The sequence below is a fragment of the Odocoileus virginianus genome, chromosome 26 (assembly GCF_023699985.2).
Source record: "Odocoileus virginianus isolate 20LAN1187 ecotype Illinois chromosome 26, Ovbor_1.2, whole genome shotgun sequence".
NCBI lineage: Eukaryota > Metazoa > Chordata > Mammalia > Artiodactyla > Cervidae > Odocoileus > Odocoileus virginianus.
Window position 1 is genome coordinate 40,973,691 of NC_069699.1, and position 20,209 is coordinate 40,993,899.

The window sequence follows — 20,209 nt, forward strand, 5'->3', positions numbered from 1 at the left end:
TAGTAAGCCTATGAAAGTGACACCCAACATGAGTATTACTTACTTATGTAAAAATTTAAAAGCAGCACAGGAAAAGATGCTTAATGTCAGCAGTCATGATGAGAGAGCACTTCACAACCAAGAGAATTAGTACCAGCGAGGATATAAAGAAATCGGAACCTTCATACATCACTGGTGGAAATGTAAAATGGTATGGTTGCTCTGGAAGATAGTTTAGTAATTCTTCAAAACCTTAAACATACAGTTACTCTATGACTTTGCAATGCTACTCTTTTCCCCCAAGAGACCAAAAATTTATGTCTACACAAAATTTTGTACCATAAGGCTCACAGCAGCGCATTTCTAATAGCCAAAAAGTGGAAGCAAATGTCAACTGATGAAGGAATAAAAACAAAATATGGTGGTATATGCATAAAATGGAAAACTGTTCAGTGATAAAAAGAATGAAGCACTTACTGTCATATGTTACAATACAGATGAACCTTAAAACATGCTAAGTGAAAGAATCCAGACAGAAAAGATTTCAATCATATGGAATGTCCAGAATAGACAAATCTAGAGAGACAGAAAGTAGTCTGGTGGTTGCCCAGGAATAGAGAGGAAGGAGGAAATGGAGAAGGACTGTTGATGGGTACAGGGTTTCTTTCTGGAGTGGTAAAAATGTTCTAAAAAATAACTATGGTGGTGGCTGTACAACTCTGAATATAAAAACTGAATTGTATCCTTTAAAAAACACTGAACTGTATCCTTTAAATGGGTTAATTTAATGCTATGTAAATTATATCTTTATAAAGCTGCTATAGCGAAATTAAAAACCAAGAAATACCTTCATTTTCTAACTCTTACTTGAAAACCTTTAATTCCTTTAAATTTTAAACTTTAAATTAATTTAACTTAATTTCAATTGTGATTTTAAGTAAATTTTAAGCCAAATCACAATTTTATCAACCAATACCTGTCTGCACACCAGTGTCCTTCCTGGGAGAAGTTGTAGAGTTGATATATGTATTCATTTTACCACTCACTTTATCCAAGCCGTGTCTTGAGTTTGCAGTATTGTTAGTAGATGCATTATATTCCACTTGTATGGTATCAACTGGCAAGAGAAATAAGTTATCTGATAAAATGATAGCAGCAAGTAAATACACAAATGACTTTCAATTTAATCAAGTAGTGTAAACACTGCAATAAAAATTTAGAAGGGCTAGCCTAAAGTTTCTCATAAAAAGTTATCAGCATTTTTATCCCTTACTTAATGGACAGCTCTGTACAAATGGGTACAAAAGTATACATTTTACCTATTGTGAGGGAAATGTTAAGAAAATGTATGTGAAAAGATACTGAAAAGTACAGCATTATTTAGTTCTCCTCTTAATGCAATTTCCCAAGTAAGCATTATAAAATTACATTAGTTCAAAGTTTGAAATTCCTTAAAAAGTATTTAGTGAACAAGTGTTTAAAGGTATTAAAAAGAGGCAATTATTCTCAATCTTCAAAAAATACTATAATTATACATAAAATTCTAGTTGTGCTTACTGCCAAGATTTTGAATCAATCTAGAAGTGTCATGTCCCTTTTGAGCCAATTCTCGGATTCTCTGTTCTTGTTTCAGTCTCTGTGCCAGCTCTTGCGCTCTCTGCATCGTCTGGAACAGCTTATTCGTCTGTAGAGTCATCATTTCCTATCAATGTTGAAGTGTACAAAGTTATTAAATACAATTATCAAACATGTACAGACATGACTATTCTCTCTCAGTAACAATTAATAATTTTCTAAGTTCCTACTATATGCCAGGCACTATTCAAGAAACTGGGAAGAGCAGCCAACAGAACAAAGTTCATTCCTTTTTGGAGCTCATATTTTAGTATCTTTTTCTACAGCTGTATTAGACTACCAACACAAAAACTCTTTCACCCACTCAAGATTATACTAATAAAGTTTCCAAAGCTTCTAAAACCAAAGGTCAACTCCATAATTTTATTAAAGTAAAAGAAAACTGGAGAAGCCAGAAAGTTTATCTGAGTTTCTTCATGTTACGAAAAATCACAAACTTTTTGGCAACCCACTAGATAATTAAGAACTAATACTCAAGATTTATAGTCATTTTTTACAATTCAAGCAAATAACCTTTTTTTTTTTCATGTAGTAGTTATTTCATAGATGTAGCTGGCTCAGCATATTCTATGTATCCAAATCAGAACCTAAACCATTTATACCTTCATCAGCTAATTCTGAAGCAAAGGTTGCAAGCAGGAACTGGCAAGAAAAGGCAAGCTCTCGACGCCACCACGCCACCTCCCAGCCCCAGGGCAAGTGCTGTATGATCTATTCTGTAAATCCCATGAACCTTTGGCAATTGAACGTCACTGTATAACCTGCTGTTTGTCAGGCCCACCCAAACACAGCACTTGATATCACCATACCTATGCAGTCTGTACCACTTGCTATGTTCTCCTACTCTTTTTAACAGATTTTTAATTAGCACAGAGGAATCCTCTAACATAGCAACAGACTCTATCATCAATCCCAGCCAGTCATTCTGCAAGTAAATGCTCCTGTTCACAAATGAATAGACAGAAAGCCCAATCATTTCTCTTAACATATCTAGAAATTTATTAATAATCATTGCTTAGGAAACACTTCAAAATTAAGCATATGGAAAATTTTTGTTTTATGTTGTAATAACTCATCTTGACCTCCCCTCTCCTCAGAGCAGAAAAAAAAAAATAGCATCTGTGAAAAAATCTTTTGAAAAAATAAAAGCTCCAGCTTTCTTTCTACTTACGAAACTTTCTTTACACAAAGCTTTAATGTTTCTGCATACAGCTTCACCATTTCAAAATACATGCAAATATTCTGGTTATTTTTTCTTTAAAAACAAACCCACTTTTACTTTAAAATGTCACAGTTAGGATACAAATAACCTACTTCCTTTTGTTTTTGCTTAAGTATGTCTTCCTCATACTGTTTCTGCATCTCTTCTCGTTCCCGGGCGAGGCGACGCTCCTCCTCCTGCTCCTCCTTCCTTCTCTGCTCTTCTTCGAGCTGCTTCTTCTTGCGCTTCTCTTCTACCTGAGCAGTGATGGCTTTCTACTCATAAACAGCAACATAAATCACTGTCATAAATCTTAAAAATTCACACAGCATTTTTCTGGTGTCTCAAAATGTTCATCAATATAGAGAAGGCAGTATATACATGAGTTAAGTTAGAACGTCAAGTTAAATTAGAAAGTCAGGTTTTTCCCATCTCCCACCTGTCAAGTTCTACATGCCTTTTCTTTAACCCCAGGAGGGCTCTTAGAAGAACTAAGAGAAAACCAACTGAGGGAAGAATCTCAAGTGTTTAACATAGTGCCTGATAAAAATAGCAGATGCTCTATAAATGTCTGCTTCACTTAATTGTTAACTACATGAACTAAGCCAAATTCTTCACACAGTAGACATTTTAAAGACTTATTAGACATTCAAGTCCCTTTGGTATTAGACTAAAATTAGGGTAGAATTTTAATCTTAGTTTCCTTTATTATCTGCTAAATTTCTTAATCATAATTTTACCTCAATCCTTTATATATATTTTTCCCTTTCAAAGACCTAATTCTCACCCTGAACAGAATTCAGAAGAACTGAAGGGGGAAAAAAAAAACCCAACTTAATACTAACTTAAACAGATTCAGTATCATTTCAGATACACAACCTATACATTAAAGACCTCTCTTGGAAGGCAGGTGACTGTAATATGTGATACTATCTAATCCTCAACATGAGTATAATTCTAATATAATGCCAGTTGGTGTAGGGATTAGATGTAAGCACAGGATTGTGCAAAGCTTGTGCTGTAAAGTTATACCAAAATTTAGTTTCCATTCACTTAGGTATCTAGGCCATGACTACTTACTATTAAGGCAAAGAACAACATTTTTACAATGCAATACCTGATGTTCTAACTGCTTTTGTCGCCTCCTGTCTCGTTCCTCAATCTGAGCTGGGTCCAAAAGAGCAGTCATAGAACGGAGAAAGCTGGCAAGATAGATATATTAGCTACTTAAAACCCACAAAGGTGGGTTTAACGAAGTACTAACTTATTTTTGTTTGAAATACATCATTTCTACTTTTGTTTTTTGATAGGCAAGAAATATATTAACATAGGATACTTGAAAGAGATCCAATTGGGAAGGCAAGGGAGCTCTACTGAGTCATTTCTACTATAAATAAAAATAGGAAACTGAAAACAGTTAAGATATAAACAAACAACAGCCCTAAAAGAAAGCACACAGACTTTCTTAAACATCAATAAATACTGAAGACTGAACTTACTTCGTTTTCTGAATGTTTGCCACAGCCATATCTCTAACAGGCTTCACTGTATGTTCCTCCTCTGCAGGCTCAATCTGGCTTCCGACGGTAGGTGTAGAAAGACTGCTGAGATCAGCCAGCTCCTGCGTGTCCGGAGAGACACACAAGTACTCCGGTTGTTTCTGCACTGACCGGGACGACAGTCGAGACTGAGAACCAGGACAGTTCTTTAAGGAATCAAAATGCACCGCCCATCTGTCATGTTCCTCACCCTAGTCACAACAAATGAGAATTGCTAACAACTTTAGTAACTCTTCTTACATTTAAAATCCCAAATGACAAATAACAAAATTTCTAAAAGTCACCACACAGCAAAACAAGCATCGTGAAAATTAACAAAACTGCATTCTGTATTGATTCCACATACATTGAGATAGCTAAGCATAGAGAATATGAAAAAATCAAAGAATTAGGAAATGTCTAACAAGTTACAAGAAATCGCACTTACTAACTTCATTCAAAAAAGGTTCGCAAGAGCAAATGTGGAATAATTTAAATATTCTAATCTTGTCATGCAGTTTTAGGATACTTTTAAGTTTATGATTAAAGATGTTTAATTTTTTTTTTCCTGTATCCTCAATGAAACTTTATAAATTACCATTGAGGATATAATTTTCTCCTCTGCTTTTTTTTGCCGGTCATCTTCTATTTGCTTGTTCAACTCTTCAATCCATTTTCTCTGCTGTTCTTGTCTCACAGCACTGAAAGGGTGCTCCAGCAGTACTGCTTCCTAAACAACAGTCATCAATACCATTAAAAGTTTACATTTCTTTTCCTAATCACTTTATCTTTTACAAATCTTTCCAAATAATTTATATAGATTTAATGTGGTAATGTATTTATTTCTAAGAGATGCAACAATTTTAAACAAAAAAACTCAAGTGTACAAGGAGCCCTCATAGTCAACAAGAGTCTGAAATGCAGTGAAGTGAAGTCGCTCAGTCGTGTCCAGCTCTTTGTGACCCCATAGACTGTAGCCTACCAGGCTCCTCAGTCCATGTAATTTCCCAGGCAAGAGTACTGGAGTGGGTTGCCATTTCCTTCTCCAGGGGATCTTTCCAACCCAGGGATTGAACCCAGGTCTCCCACACTGCAGGCAGACGCTTTACCATCTGAGTCACCAGGGGGGACAGTACTTGGGTGCAATCTCAAAAACAACAGAATAATCTCAGTTCATTTCCAAGGCAAATCATTCAACATCATAGTAATCCAAGTCTATGCCTCAACCACTGATGCTGAAGAAGCTAAAGTTGACCAAGTCTATGAAGACCTCCAATACCTTCTAGAACTAATACCAAAAGCAGCTGTCCTTTTCATCATAAGGGTTTGGAATGCAAAAGCAGGAAGAGACACCTAGAATAAAGGCAAGTGTGGCCTTGGAATGCAAAATAAAGCACAGCAAAGGCTAATAGAGTTTTGTCAAAAGAACACGCTGGTCATAGCAAACATCCTTTTTCAACAACAGAAGAGACGACTCTACATGTGGACATCACCAAGTGGTCAACATTAAAATCAGAGTGATTATGTTCTTTGCAGCTGAAGAGAGAAGCTCTATACAGACAGCAAAAACAAGACCTGGAGCTGACTGTGGCTCATTCCATTAGCTCCTTTGCAAAATTCAGGCTCAAATTGAAGAAAAGTATGAAAAATCAGTAAGCCATTCAGGTATGATCTAAATCAAATCCCTTATGATTACACAGTGGAAGTGAGGAATAGATTCAAGGGATTAGATCTGTCAGACAGAGTGCCTGAAGAACTGTGGATTGAGGTTCATAACACTGTACAGAAGGCAATGATCAAAACCATCGCAAAGGAAAAGAAACACAAGAAGGCAAAGTGGCTGTGTGAGGAGGATTTACAAATAGCTGAGGAAAAAAGAGAACTGAAACCACGGAGAAAAAGAAAATTATACCCAACTGAATGCAGAGTCCCAGAGAATAGGAAGGAGTGATAAGAAGGCCTTCTAAAATCGACTAATGTAAAGAAATGGAGGAAAACAATAGAATGGGGAAGACTAGAGATCACTTCAAGAAAGTTGGCGATATCAAGGGAGCATTTCATGCAAGGATGGGTATGATAAAGGACAAAAACAGTATGGACCTAAAAGAAGGAGAAGAGATTAAGAAGAGGTTGCAACTATATAAGAAAGGTCTTAATGACCCAGATAACCACGATGGTATGGTCATTCACCTAGAGCAGGACACTGCAATGTAAAGTCAAGTGAGCCTTAGGAAGCATTACTATGAACAAAGCTAAAGGAAGTGATGGAATTCTAGCTGAGCTATTGTAAATCCTACAAAATGATGCTGTTACAGTGCTCCACTCAGTATGTCGGCAAATTTGGAAAACTCAGTAGTGGTCAAAGGGCTGGAAAAGGTCAGTTTTCATTCCAATTACAAAGAAAGGCAATGCCAAAGAATGTTCAAACTACTGTATAACTATGATCATTTCACATGCTAGCAAGGTTATGTTCAAAATCTTTCAAGCTAGAGAAATTCCAGAAGTATAAGCTGGATTTTGAAGAGCAGAGGAACCACAGATCAAATTGTCAACATTTGTTGGATCATGGAGAAAGCAAGAGAATTCCAGAAAAATATCTACTTCTGCTTCATCAACTACACTAAAGCTTTTGTGTGGATCACAGCAAACTATGGAAAATTCTTAAGGAGATGGGAGTACCAGACCACCTTACCTGTATCCTCGGAAACCTGTATGCAGGTCAAGATTCAAGAGTTAGAACCATGTTGCCCAACATGGGCAACAGACTGGTACAACATGGAAAAGAAGTATGTCATGGCTGTATATTGTCACCCTGCTTATTTAACTTCTATGCAGAATACATCATGCAAAATGCCAGGTTGGATGAATCACTAGCTGGAATCAAGACTGCCGGGAGAAATATCAACAACTTCAGATATGCAGATGATATCACACTAATGGCAGAAAGTGAAGAGAAACTAAAGAGCCTCTTGATGAAGGTGAAAGAGGTGAGTGAAAAAGTTGGCTTGAAACTCATCATTAAAAAAACTAACATTATGGCATCCAGTTCTATCACTTCATAGCAAATAGGGAAAAAGTGGAAACAGAGGCATATTTTATTTTCTTGGGCTCCAAAATCACTGCAGACATTGATCACAGCTATGAAATTAAAAAGAAGCTTGCTCCTTGGAAGAAAAGCTATGACAAAACCTAGACAGTGTATTAAAAAACAGAGTCATCACTTTGCTGACAAAGGTCTGTATAGTCAAAGCTATGGCATGTACGGATGTGAGAGCTGGACCATAAAGAAGGCTGAGCACCAGAGAACTGATGCTATCCTATTGTGGTACTGAAGAAGACCCCTGAGAGTCTGCAAGGAGATCAAACCAGTTAATCTTAAAAGATATCAATCCTCAATATTCATTGGAAGAACCACTGCTAAAACTGAAGTTCCAATACTTCGGCCACCTGATGCCAAGAGCTGATGCACTGTAAAAGATCCTGATGCTGGGAAAGAGTGAGGGCAGACGGAGAAGGGGGAACAGAGGGTAAGATGGTTAGTTATTATCACCGATTCAATAGACATGAATTTGAGCAAACTCCAAGAGATAGCAGAGGACAGAGGAATCTGGTATGCTACAGTGTTGCAGAGCTGGACACGACTTAGCAACTAAAAAGCAACACAAAAGTCAATTTTTCAGAATGATATTTTTAACACATACTACCAGAAGGATATAACTAAGAGTAAGGAAAGGAAATTTTCTAAGGAAAATTCTAAATTTCTAATAAAAATAGAAAATTCTCCGAAACTACAGATTTTAAAATTTCTAGCCTAATACAGTCTCATTTGCTTTGAAAGGAAATTACTAATAATCTGAATAGATGACTACTGTTTATACCTGGCTTCAGAATACAAAAACACTGCTTCTGGACCAAGAGTCAGGAGGATATACAGAGCCAGCTGCTTTCTCCTTTGAATCATAATGTCTCTCGGTATATTTTTTCCCCCTATTTCTGCTGTGACAGCTCTATCAAGATCTATGATACTCAGTAAGAAAAATACATTGTGTCCAGAATAAGTCCCTGAATTTTATGAAAAAACAAAAACAAAAAACAGCAGCATAAAAGTTTACTGTTGTTTTTAACTTAGGAGAGTTTACTATGCTTTAACAAAAAAGAAAAGGATATATTCTACTCAAACCGTCTTGAAAGGCAAAAGTTATGCAACAAAACATTCTGTTACATGACATAACTACAGGACATAATTTTAAAAATAGTTTGACAGGATAACATAATGGAGATATACCTTACAATTACTTTCTGTCCATATTTTCATCAGAAATAATGCAAAGCTCAAAGTTTACAACCAAGTGCCTTGATCAAAGGAAATACTTAAACAAAAAGGAAAAATCTTAGTATCTCAGATGCTCCCACACATTTTTAAACAGAAAAAACCATCCTATTTATTTAGGTCTAAAAAAACTACTCAAAAGGAGCTGTATCTTCAGGTAAGTGATTTAACAATTCTATTTTTAGAAATGTTATTTTAGAGAGCAGACTGGGGGTGGGGGGAAGGGCCCTTTGAACTCTTTTTAAAAAACTCACAGGGTGGTCCAGTGGTTAGGACTCCATGCTTTCATTGCCAAGGGAGCAGGTTCAATCCCTGGTCAGGGAACTAAGATCCCACAAGCAGAGCAAAGTGGCCAAGAAAACAAAAACAAAACAAAAAAATTCACAACAAATGGCATGAATCATCATAGAATCCTAAAATCTGTTTCTTAAGTCTGATGTAACTAGATTTGGTTTCAAATTTTGGTGAAGTCTCAAATTACTCAAAAATAAGACACAAGTCAAAATACCTTTGAAAATTCTCAAAATCCTAAGTGTTTCATATATACATGTCTTATATTTACAAGCCTGTAGAAGATTTAATAATCAGTTCTTCTAATTCAGTCCTCAATGTCTTACTCAAGGATGTCTTACAAAGCCATTACCATTCACTTGCTTGCCACCTAATTAAGTCATTTCACTTCTTCAACTGAGTAGAAAACCCTTTATTACTTTCTTTTTTGAAACTTTTGCCCAAGGTGCATTCGGGTAGAAGAATGAAACGATAAAGGTCTGGGGAAAGGGAGAGGTGGGAGATGAATGAAATCTTTTTTTTTAATTTTATTTATGTAATTATGGCTGCACTGAGTCTTTGTTGCCGCACACAGGCTTTCTCTAGTTATGGCGAGTGCGGCCTACTCTTCACTGTGGCGCACAGGCTTCTCACTGCAGTGGCTTCTCTTGTTGCGGAGCATGGGCTCTGGGCACACAGGCTTCAGTAATTATGGCCTACAGGCTTGGCTGCTTTGCAGCACGTGAAATCTACCCAGACCAGGGATCAAACCCCTGTCTCCTGCACTGGCAGGCAGATTCTTAGCCACTAGACCACAAGGGAGGTCCTGAAGTCTCACAATTACTGAGCTCATTTTAGCTGAAATTGAGTAAGGCAGATAAAGGTAAAATACAAGACATAGTGTGTAACAAATGTGTTCTGATGATTATCTAGCACCTCCCTTCTGTTAATTCTTCCATATATCTAAGGAAAGAAACTTCTTTTTCTAGGCTCATCCACTTTTTCAATTTCTCTCCTTTACACTAATGACCTGAGATTTCCCTTCTTTCCCCTACATAAAAACTGCTTTTTAAAACACCTATTTTGAGCCTATTCTTAACTGACGCCTTGAATGAAAACTCATTTTCATAGGTACTCAATACACACTTCCCCACAAACAGTTCCTAAAGTAAATTTTTAGCTACCTTCAAGTTATTCTATGTTATAAAATGTTAATCTTACTAAAATAAATGCTGTATGAATGGCAGGTATATCAGAATTGAAAGTTAAGAGTTTCCAAATGGTCACCTAGACATACCCGGTGCTGTTTCATTTAATCCTCTCCTTAAAGCACATCTGGGAAAGAATAATCAGTGGTGACTTTGCCAGAAAAGTCCTGCTTGTTGTCAGTGCATGATTCCAAGTCCAGACACCAGGAGCCTCTTACTTTAGACACTTCTGTTCACCTACTCATCTTGTCTACTCAGCAGGCATAAAAGGCATTCTTCTGTAGGTGGGTAGTTTCAGGACACTGAGCTAGAAAGAACCAGATCTTCCAAGAGGAAGAGCAGCATAACTAAGAGCTACATAGAGACATTGGGGGGGGGGGGGGGGGGGGGGGGCGGGGCCCGAGGGCGGAGCACTTTGAACTTCAAAGTTACTTTAGAATCCTCTAAAACAGGCCTATAGAGTTTCCTTCCTTCCTTCTACTTTCTTGGGGTTTAACTGTTAGAATTCTAACTTCTTCAAATGAATATTTAGATCTTTGATGTTTTTGCTTTCAGTCTTTTCTTTACCAAGAAATGCATTTAAGCCTATACATTTCCCTGTAAGTACAGGAAGCTCATATTTTTTCATAAATGACACTTTCATTATCATTCAGCTCAAAACATTTTCTGTGAGTTTTTCCTTCTTTCACTTAGAAGAATATTGCTTAAATATCAAACATTTGGAAATTTTCTTATTATCATTTATTACTGATACCTGGCTTAATTCCACTGTGATCAGAAAACATATCTGTGTAATTTGAATCTATGAAAGTTGTTGAAACTTTATGGCCAAGAAAATAATTAATTCTTACATTTAATTTGTAAAATATTTTGCCCATAGATTCTTTGGGTTTTCCATGTAAATGACAAATTACTACAATTTTATTTTTTCCTTTCTAGTTCTTAAGACTTTAATTTCTTTTCTTGCTATACTGGTTAGGACCATCAATAACAAATAGTAATAATAACTGTCATCTTACTTCATTTTTAATTTAAAAAGAATATTACTAAAATATCTCATTCAGCATGATGTCTGTTATAGTTTTTTAAATTCTCAATTGGAAATTCCTTCTAATCTAACTGCCTGAAATATTTTCCTTAATGAACTGGTTTCGAGTTTTATCAAATGCTTTTCATATATCTACTGAGCTGTTTCATTTTATGATGTTACAATGGTATACTATACTTGTGGATTTTTAAAAAATCTGCTTTACTACCTATCATGAATCTATCTTAGTCATGACATATTACCTTTTCATACATGGTCAAATTTTACTTGCTAATATATTTTATAATTTCTGTGTGTATATCCATGGGTGAAATAAACCTAATTTTCCTTTTTTTGTTATTTTTCTGGCTTTTAACATCAAGTTTATACTAGGCTTACAGAATGAATAGGGGACCATTTCAAATTTCTACTGCCTAGAAATCTGATTAAATTTGGGACTTATTTATTTAAAGTTAGAGAGAAACTGTCAGTAAAACCATATGGTCATTTATTTTCCTTATGATAAGATGCTTTTCTTTTTTTTAAAACCTAGATCTACCATTACTTTAACCAGGAGTATGCAAACTTTCTACTTCTTTTTAAGTCAGCTGTAAGTTACAATTTTTCCAGCCATTTACTCACTTCATCTAACTTCATAATTATTAACTTACTAATGATTCTCTCTCTACCTGCAATGCCATTTTTACTCATTACATGTTTCAATGACTGGTACCCTTATTTTCTTCCCCTTTTTTTAATTTTTAAATTTAAGTAAAACCAATTTGCAACACTATGTTAGTTCTAGGTGCACAATATAGTGATTCAATATATCTATATATTACAAAATGATCACAATAAGTCTTGTTACCATCTGTCACCATGCAAAGTTATTACAATATTACTGACTATATTACCTATGCTATATATTTTATCCCCATGACTCACTTATTTTTTAACTGTAAGTTTATACCTCTTAATTTTCCTTACCTATTTCACTTATCCCGCCACCCTCTATATTCCTCCCCTCTGGCAATAGCACTTGTTTATTCTCTGTATCTGTGAGACTGTTTGCTTTATTATGTTCTATCCATTTGTTTTCTAGATTCCACATGTAATTGAAATTATATCTGTCTTTCTCTGAGTGACTTCACTTAGCATTAATACCTTCTAGGTCCATTCATGTTTTCACAAACAACAGGATTTCATTTCTTTTAATGGCTGAATGCATAAACCAAATCTTTATCCATTCATCTATTGATAGACACTTAACATTGCTTCTATATCTTCCCTATAGTAATCAATGCTGAAATGAACATAGGGTGCACATACCTTTCTGATTTAGTGGGATTTTTCCAGAGGGGAAAAAAACACAGACATAGAACTGCTGGATTGTACAGCAGTTCAGTTTTTAATTTTTAGAGCAACCTCCATACTGTTTTTCATAATGGCTATACCATTTTAGATTCCCACCAAGACTCAGGGCTAGTGTTATGGGAAACTGGCATACACAAGGACTCTAGTGCTTTCTTCCGCCTGTTTAGTTGTTGTCAATACCAAGTTCTGCCTCTTACTCTGAAAAGGAATTCACAGGCCTATGAAGTATGTAGTACACTTCTTGGATCCTAACAGGCCATCAAACAATTCAGCTTCCTTGTTTAATTATTAAATCTTTCTGATAAGGCAAAGAGACCCAATCAGTTGTTAGTCTTTTTTTTTTTTTTTTGGCTATGCAGCATGTGGGAACTTAGTTCCTTGACTGGTACTGAACTTGTGTAGAGGCAGCAAGGAGTCCTAACCACTGGACCATCAGGGAATCCTCCCCACTTAGTCTTCAAAAATGAAGAGGACTTTTTCCATAAAGTTCAATTCTGGAGGACTGAAACTGGGATCCGCGGATTCCAAGACTGCCCTGTATAGAGAGGCAAAGGGGAGCTTTAGCTAGGACTGGCTCATTCTGGTCAGGCTATGGTATTTATTTCTTCTGAAATTAGGCCGTCAGTGTATTCGGACAAGGTTATAACTTAGACAAAACCCATTTCTATTGTGGAAAGGGCTTCATAATTCACAAACACTCTCCCCAGGATTCTAAAGTAACCAGATAACAGATGGAATATAAAGGTTCTATGCATCCCATTTTTATTCCACTGTGTTGTGACATGCTGTTAAGAGTCCCAAACAAGATAAATCCTAGGAGAAACACATCAAGACACATATTAATCAAACTAACAAAAATTAAATACACACACATGCAAAAAAAACACCACAAAAAGCAGCAAGGGAAAAGCAAAAAATAACATACAAGGGAATCCCCATAAGGCTATCAGCTAATTGTTCAGGAGAAACTCTGCAGGCCAGAAAGGAGAGGCAGGATATATTTAAAGTGATGAAAACGGAAAAACCTACAACGAAGATTACTCTACCCAGCAAGGATCTCATTCAAATTTAATGGAGAAATCAAAAGCCTTACAGACAAGCAAAAGCTCAGAATTCAGCACTACCAACCTAGCCTTTAAACAAATGCTAAAGGAACTTCTCGAGGCAGAAAACACAAGAGAATTAAAAAAAACCCCACAAAACCAAACCCAAAACAATTAAGAAAATGTCTACAGGAATATATACATCGGAAATTTCTTTAACTGTAAATGGATCAAATGCCCCAACCAAATGACACAGACTGGCTGAATGGATACTAAACAAAACCTGTATATAGCCTACCTACAGGAGACCCACTTCAGACACATACAGACTGAAAGGAAGGGGGTGGAAAAAGATACTCCATGCATATGGAAATCAAAAGAAAGCTGGAGCAGCAATATTCTTATCAGACAAAATAGCCTAAAATAAAAACTGCCACAAGAGGTAAGAACACTGCATACTGATCAAGGAATCAATTCAAGAAGATAAAGTTTTTATATCTTTTATATATAAACTTATATTTATAAATATTTATGCATCTAACATAGGAGCACCTCAATACATAAGGCAAATGCTAACAACCCTAGAAGGAAAAACTGACAGTAACACAATAATCGTGGGGGACTTTAACACCCTATTTACTCTAGTGGACACATCATTCAGGCAGAAACCAAGGAAACATAAGCTTTAAATGACACAATAGACCAGACAGATTTAATTGCTATTTATAGGACATTACATGTGAAAGCAGAAGAATACACCTTCTTCTCAAAAGCACATGGAACATTCTTCATGATCGACTATATCTTGAGTCACAAATCAAGCCTTGGAAAACCTAAGAAAACTGAAATTTTATCAAGCATCTTTTCCAACCACAATGCTATGAGATTAAAAATCAATTGCAGGGAAAAAAACCTGTAACACACACACACACACACACACATACACAGAGGCTAAACGGAGGAAGAATATTACGATGTGCGATGCTATAAATAACCAAGTGATCACTACAGAAATTAAAGAGGAAATTAAAAAAATACACAGAAACAAATGACAACGAAATGACACTGACGATGACCCAATACCTATGGGACCCAGCAAAAGCAGTTCTAAGAGAGAAGTTTATAGCAATTCAATCTCACCTCAAGAAACGAAAAATCTCAAATAAACAATCTAACCTTACCCCTAAAGCAACTAGAGGAAGGAGAACAAAGAAAACGCAGTCAGTAGAAAGAAAGAAATCATAAACATCAGAGCAGAAATAAATGAAACAGAAACAAAGAAAACAATAGCAAAGATCAATAAAAACAAAAGTTGGTTCTTAGAGAAGATTAAACAAAATTGATAAAACTTTAGCCAGACTCCTCAAGAAAAAAAAAAGAGGAATTAAATTAATAAAATTAGATGAAAAAGGAGAAATCACAACTGACACAGAAATACTAAGGATCTATGAGTCTACTACAAGCAACTATATACCAATAAAAGTGGACAACCTGGAAGAAATGGATTGTACCAGGAGAATTAGAAAATATAAACAGACCAATACAAGTAGTGAAATTTAAACTGTAACTAAAATCTTCTGACAAACAGAAGTCCAGGACCAGATGGCTTTACAGGCAAATTCTATCAAACATTTAGAGAAGAACTAACACCTATTCTTCTAAAATCTTTCAAAAAATTGCAGAGGGAGGAAAACTCCCAAATTCATTCCACAAGATCACCATCACCCTGATACCAAAACCAGATAAAGATATCACAAAAAAAGGAAAATTATAGACCAGTATCACTGATGAACATAGACCCAAAAAATCCTCAACAAAATACCAGCAAACAAAATCCAACAAAACATTAAAAGGATCAAAGAATCTTAAACCATGATGAACAGTGATTTCTCCATGGAATGCAAGGATTCTTCAATATACACAAATCAATGTGATATCCCATATTAATAAATTATATAAAAATTATATGATCATCTCAATAGACATTGAAAAAGCTTCTGACAAAATTCAACACCCATTTATGATAAGAACTGTTCAGAAAATGGACAGAGAGGGATCATACCTCAATATAATTAAGGCCATATACAACAAATCCGCAGCAAACATCATTCTCAATGGCAAAAAACTGAAAAGCACTTCCCCTAAGAACAAGACAAGGATGTTCACTCTCACCACTCTTATTCAATATATTTTTGGAAGTCCCTGCCATGGCAATCAGAGAAGAAAATGAAATAAAAGGAATATAGATTGGAAAAGAAGTAAAACCATAACTGTTTGCAGATGACATGTTACTATACACAGAAAATCCTAAACACTCCACCAGAAAACTACTGGACCTAATCAACAAATTTGGTAAAGTTGCAGGATGTAAAATTAATGCATAGAAATCTCTTGCATTCCTATATACTAACAACAAAAGAGCAGAAAGAAAAATTAAACAATCTCATTTACCATCGCAACAAAAAGAATGCTGAGGAATAAATCTACCTAAGGAAACAAAAAAACTGTACTCAGAAAACTATATGAAACACGGATGAAAGAAATCAAAGAGGCTACAATCAGAGAAATATACCACCATACAGGATTGGAAGAATATTATGAAAATGAATATACTACCCAAAGCATTCTACAAATTCAATGCAATTCCTATCAAACTACCAGTGACATTCTTCACAGAATTAAAATAAAAGATTTTATAATTTGTATGGAAACACAAAAGAACCTGAATAGCCAAAGAATATACAATTGAGAAAAGAAGCCTCTTTAGTAAGTGGTGCTGGAAAATCTGAATAGCTACAGGTAAAAGAATGAAATTAGGACACTGCTTAAAACCATACACAAAAATAAACTGATAACAGATTAGAGACCTAAATGTAAGACTGGATACTGTAAAACTCTTGGAGGAAAACAAAGGAAAAATACTTTTTGACATAAATAACAGCAAGATCTTTTTTGATCCACCTCCTGGGATAATGAAACTAAAAACAAAAATAAGCAACTGGGACCTAATTAAGCTTAAAAGCTTTTGCACAGGAAAGAAAACCATGAAAAAGATGAAAAGACAACCCTCAGAATAAGAGAAAATATTTGCAAATGAAACATACAAAGGAATAATCAATCTCCAAAATACGCAAACAGCTCATGGAGCTCAATATACAAAAACAAACAATCCAATAAAAAAATGGGTTCAGTTCAGTTCACTCAGGTCATGTCCGACTCTTTGTAACCCCATGTACTGCACCATGCCAGGCTTCCCTGTCTGTCATCAACTCCCGGAGCTAGCTCAAACTCATATCCACTGAGTCCATGATGTCATCCAACCATTTCATCCTCTGTTGTCCCCTTCTCCTCCTGCCTTCTATCTTGCCCAGCATCAGGGTCTTTTCCAGTGAGTCAATTCTTCACATCAGGTAGCCCAAGTATTGGAGCTTCAGCTTCAGCATCAGTCCTTCCAATGACTATTCAGAACTGATTTCCTTTAGGATAGACTGGTTGGATCTCCTTGCTGTCCAAGGGACTCTCAAGAGTCTTCTCCAACACCACAGTTCAAAAGCATCAATTTTTCGGCACTAAGCTTTCTTTATGGTCCAACTCTCACATCCATAGATGACTACTGGAAAAACCATAGCTTTGACTAGACAGACCTTTGTAGGGAAAGTAACATCTGCTTTTTAACATGCTGTCTACATTGATGATAGCTTTTCTTCCAAGGAGCAAGCGTCTTTGGATTTCAGGATTGACTGATTCCAGCCAACAACTCCAGGAGAGCCTTTGCCCAGGCCCCCAGGCAACATGTTGACCAACATCCAGTGACAGGTGACACATTCCAGAGGACCAGCAGTGGCACAACCATGCCACTGGGCATGTCCTCCAGCTACGTGACACAGCTGAAGGGCATGGCCCTCCTAGTCAGGGCCTGACAAAATGTGATCCACTGGAGAAGAGAATGGCAAACCACTTCAGTATTCTTGCCTTGAGAATTTCATGAACAGTATAAAAAAGCAAAAAAGATATGACACTGAAAGATGAGCCTCCCAGGTCAGTAGGTATCCAGTATGCTATTGCAGAAAAGCAGAGAAATAGCTCAAGAAAGAATGTTCAGGCTACGTTCTTTCAGCTCAAGGAAGAATGAAGAGGCTGAGCCAAAGTGGAAATGATGCCCAGTTGTGGACATATCTGGTAGTGAAAGTAAAGTCTGATGCTGCAAAGAACAATACTGCATAGGAATCTGGAATGTCAGGCCCATGAATCAAGATAAATTGGGTGTGGTCAAACAGGAGATGGCAAGAGTAAACATGGACATTTTAGAAATCAGTGAAATAAAATGGATGGGAATGGGCAAATTTAATTCAGATGACTACTACATCTACTACTATGGGCAAGAATCCCTTAGAAGAAATGGAGTAGCCCTCATAGTTAACAAAAGAATTTGAAATGAGAACTTGGATACAGTCTCAAAAATGACCAAATGATCTGGGCTCGTTTCCAAGACAAACCACTCAACATCATAGTAATCAAAGTCTATGCCCCAAACACTAATCCTGAAGAAACTGAACAATTCTATGAAGATCTGCAATGCCTTCTAGAACAACAACAACAAAAAAAGTCCTTTTCATCATAGGGGACTGGATGCAAAATTAGAAAGTCAAGAGATACTTGGAATAACAGCAAAGTTGGCCTTGGAGTACAAAATAAAGCACAGCAAAATCTAACAGAGTTTTGTAAAGAGAATATGCTGGTCATGGCAAACACTGTCTTTCAACAACACAGGAGATAACTCGACACATGAACATCACCATATAGTCAATACTGAAATCAGACTGATTATATTCTTTGCAGCTGAAGACAGAGAAGCTGTATACAGTCAGCAAAAACAAGACCTGGAGTTGACTGTGGCTCATTCCACTAGCTCCTTATTGGAAAATGAAGGCTAAAATTGAAGAAAATAGGGAAAACCACTAGGCCATGCAGGTATGTCTTAAATCAAATCCCTTATTACACAGTGGAGGTGACAAACAGATTCAAGGGATTAGATCTGGTAGACAGAATGCTGGAAGAACTATGGATGGAGGTTCATAACAATATACAAGAGGTGGTGACCAAAACCATCCCCAAGAAAAAGAAACTCAAGAAGGCAAAGTGGTTATCTGAGGAAACCTTACAAATAACAGAAAAGAAAAGAAGCGAAAGGCAAGGGAGAAAAGGAAAGATATACCCATTTGAATGCAGGGTTCCAGAAAATAGCAAGGAGAGATAAAGTCTTCCTAAATAAACAATGCAAAGAAATAGAGGAAAACAATAGAATGGGAAAACTAGAGATCTCTCTTAAGAAAATTAGAGATACTAAGGGAACATTTCATGCAAAGATGGGCATACCAAAGGACAGAAACAGCAAGCAGCAGCAGAAGAGATTAAGAAGAGGTGGCAAGAATACACAGAAGAACTATACAAAAAAGTTCTTAGTGACCCAGATAACCACAATGGTGTGGTCACTCACCTATAGCCTGATGTCCTGGAGTGTGAGGTCAAGTGGGCCTTAGGAAGCATCACTACAAACAAAGCTAGTGGAGGTGACAGAATTCCAGCTGAACTATTTCAAGTCCTAAGAGATAATGCTGTGAAAATGCTGCACTCAATATGCTAGCAAATTGGAAAACTCAGCAGTGGCCACAGAACTGGAAAAGGTCAGTTTTCATTCCAATCCCAAAGAATGTTCAAATAACCATACAACTGCACTCATTTCACATGCTAGCAAGATTATGCTCAAAATCTTTCAAGCTAGGCTTTAGCAGCACGTGAATTGAGAACTTCCAGATGCACAAGCTGGATTCAGAAAAGGCAGAGGAAGCAGAGATCAAACTGCCAATTTCTATGATCTGCTGAATCACAGAAAAAGCAAGGGAATTAAAAAAAAAAATCTACTTCTGCTTCATGATTATGCTAAAGCCTTTGACTGTGTGGATCACAACAACCTGGTAAATTCTTAAAGAGATGAGTATACCCGATCACCTTACCTGCCTCCTGAGAAACCTGTACCTGTATGCAGGACAAGAAGCAACAGTTATTACTGGACATGGAATAACAGACTACTTCAAAATTGGTAAAGGAGTACATCGAGGCTGTACATTTCCATCTGCTTATTTAACGTATATGCAGAGTACATGATGAGAAATGCCAAGCTGTATGAATCACAAGCTGGAATCAAGATTGCCGGGAGAAATATCAACAGCCTCAAATATGCAGATGATACCACCCTAAAGGCAGAAAGTGAAGAGGAACTAAAGAGCCTCTTGATGAAGGTAAAACAGGAGAGTGAAAAAGCTGGCTTAAAACTCAACATTGAAAAAACAAAGATCATGGCATCGGTTCCATCACTTCATGGCAACTAGATGTGGAAAAAATGGAAACAGTGACAGATTTTATTTCCTTGGGCTCCAAAATCACTGTGGACAGTGACTGCAGCCATGAAATTAAAAGATGCTTGCTCCTTCAGAAAAAGGCTATGACAAACCTAGATAGCATATTAAAAAGCAGACACATCACATTACCAACAAAGGTCCATCTAGTCAAAGCTATCTTTTTTTTTTTCAGTATCATGTATGGA

General features: G+C 36.4%; 1 protein-coding gene across 9 annotated transcripts in view; it reads right to left on the minus strand.

Moving 5' to 3' along the window:
* Window positions 1-20,209, minus strand: part of CCDC66 (coiled-coil domain containing 66) — a 127,845-nt gene that overhangs the window by 16,284 nt on the left and 91,352 nt on the right. For 6 of the 9 annotated variants that reach the window (XM_020887456.2, XM_020887459.2, XM_020887455.2 and 3 more), the window contains 6 exons: window positions 4,952-5,083; window positions 4,315-4,565; window positions 3,933-4,017; window positions 2,929-3,090; window positions 1,537-1,681; window positions 956-1,096 (listed from right to left, as the gene is read on the minus strand). In XM_020887456.2, coding sequence (XP_020743115.2) covers window positions 956-1,096; window positions 1,537-1,681; window positions 2,929-3,090; window positions 3,933-4,017; window positions 4,315-4,565; window positions 4,952-5,083 — 916 coding nt within the window. Of the gene's footprint in view, window positions 1-955; window positions 1,097-1,536; window positions 1,682-2,928; window positions 3,091-3,932; window positions 4,018-4,314; window positions 4,566-4,951; window positions 5,084-10,250; window positions 10,409-20,209 lie in introns of those variants that run through there. The other 3 variants (XM_070455887.1, XM_020887458.2, XM_020887461.2) reach the window with 3 other exon arrangements.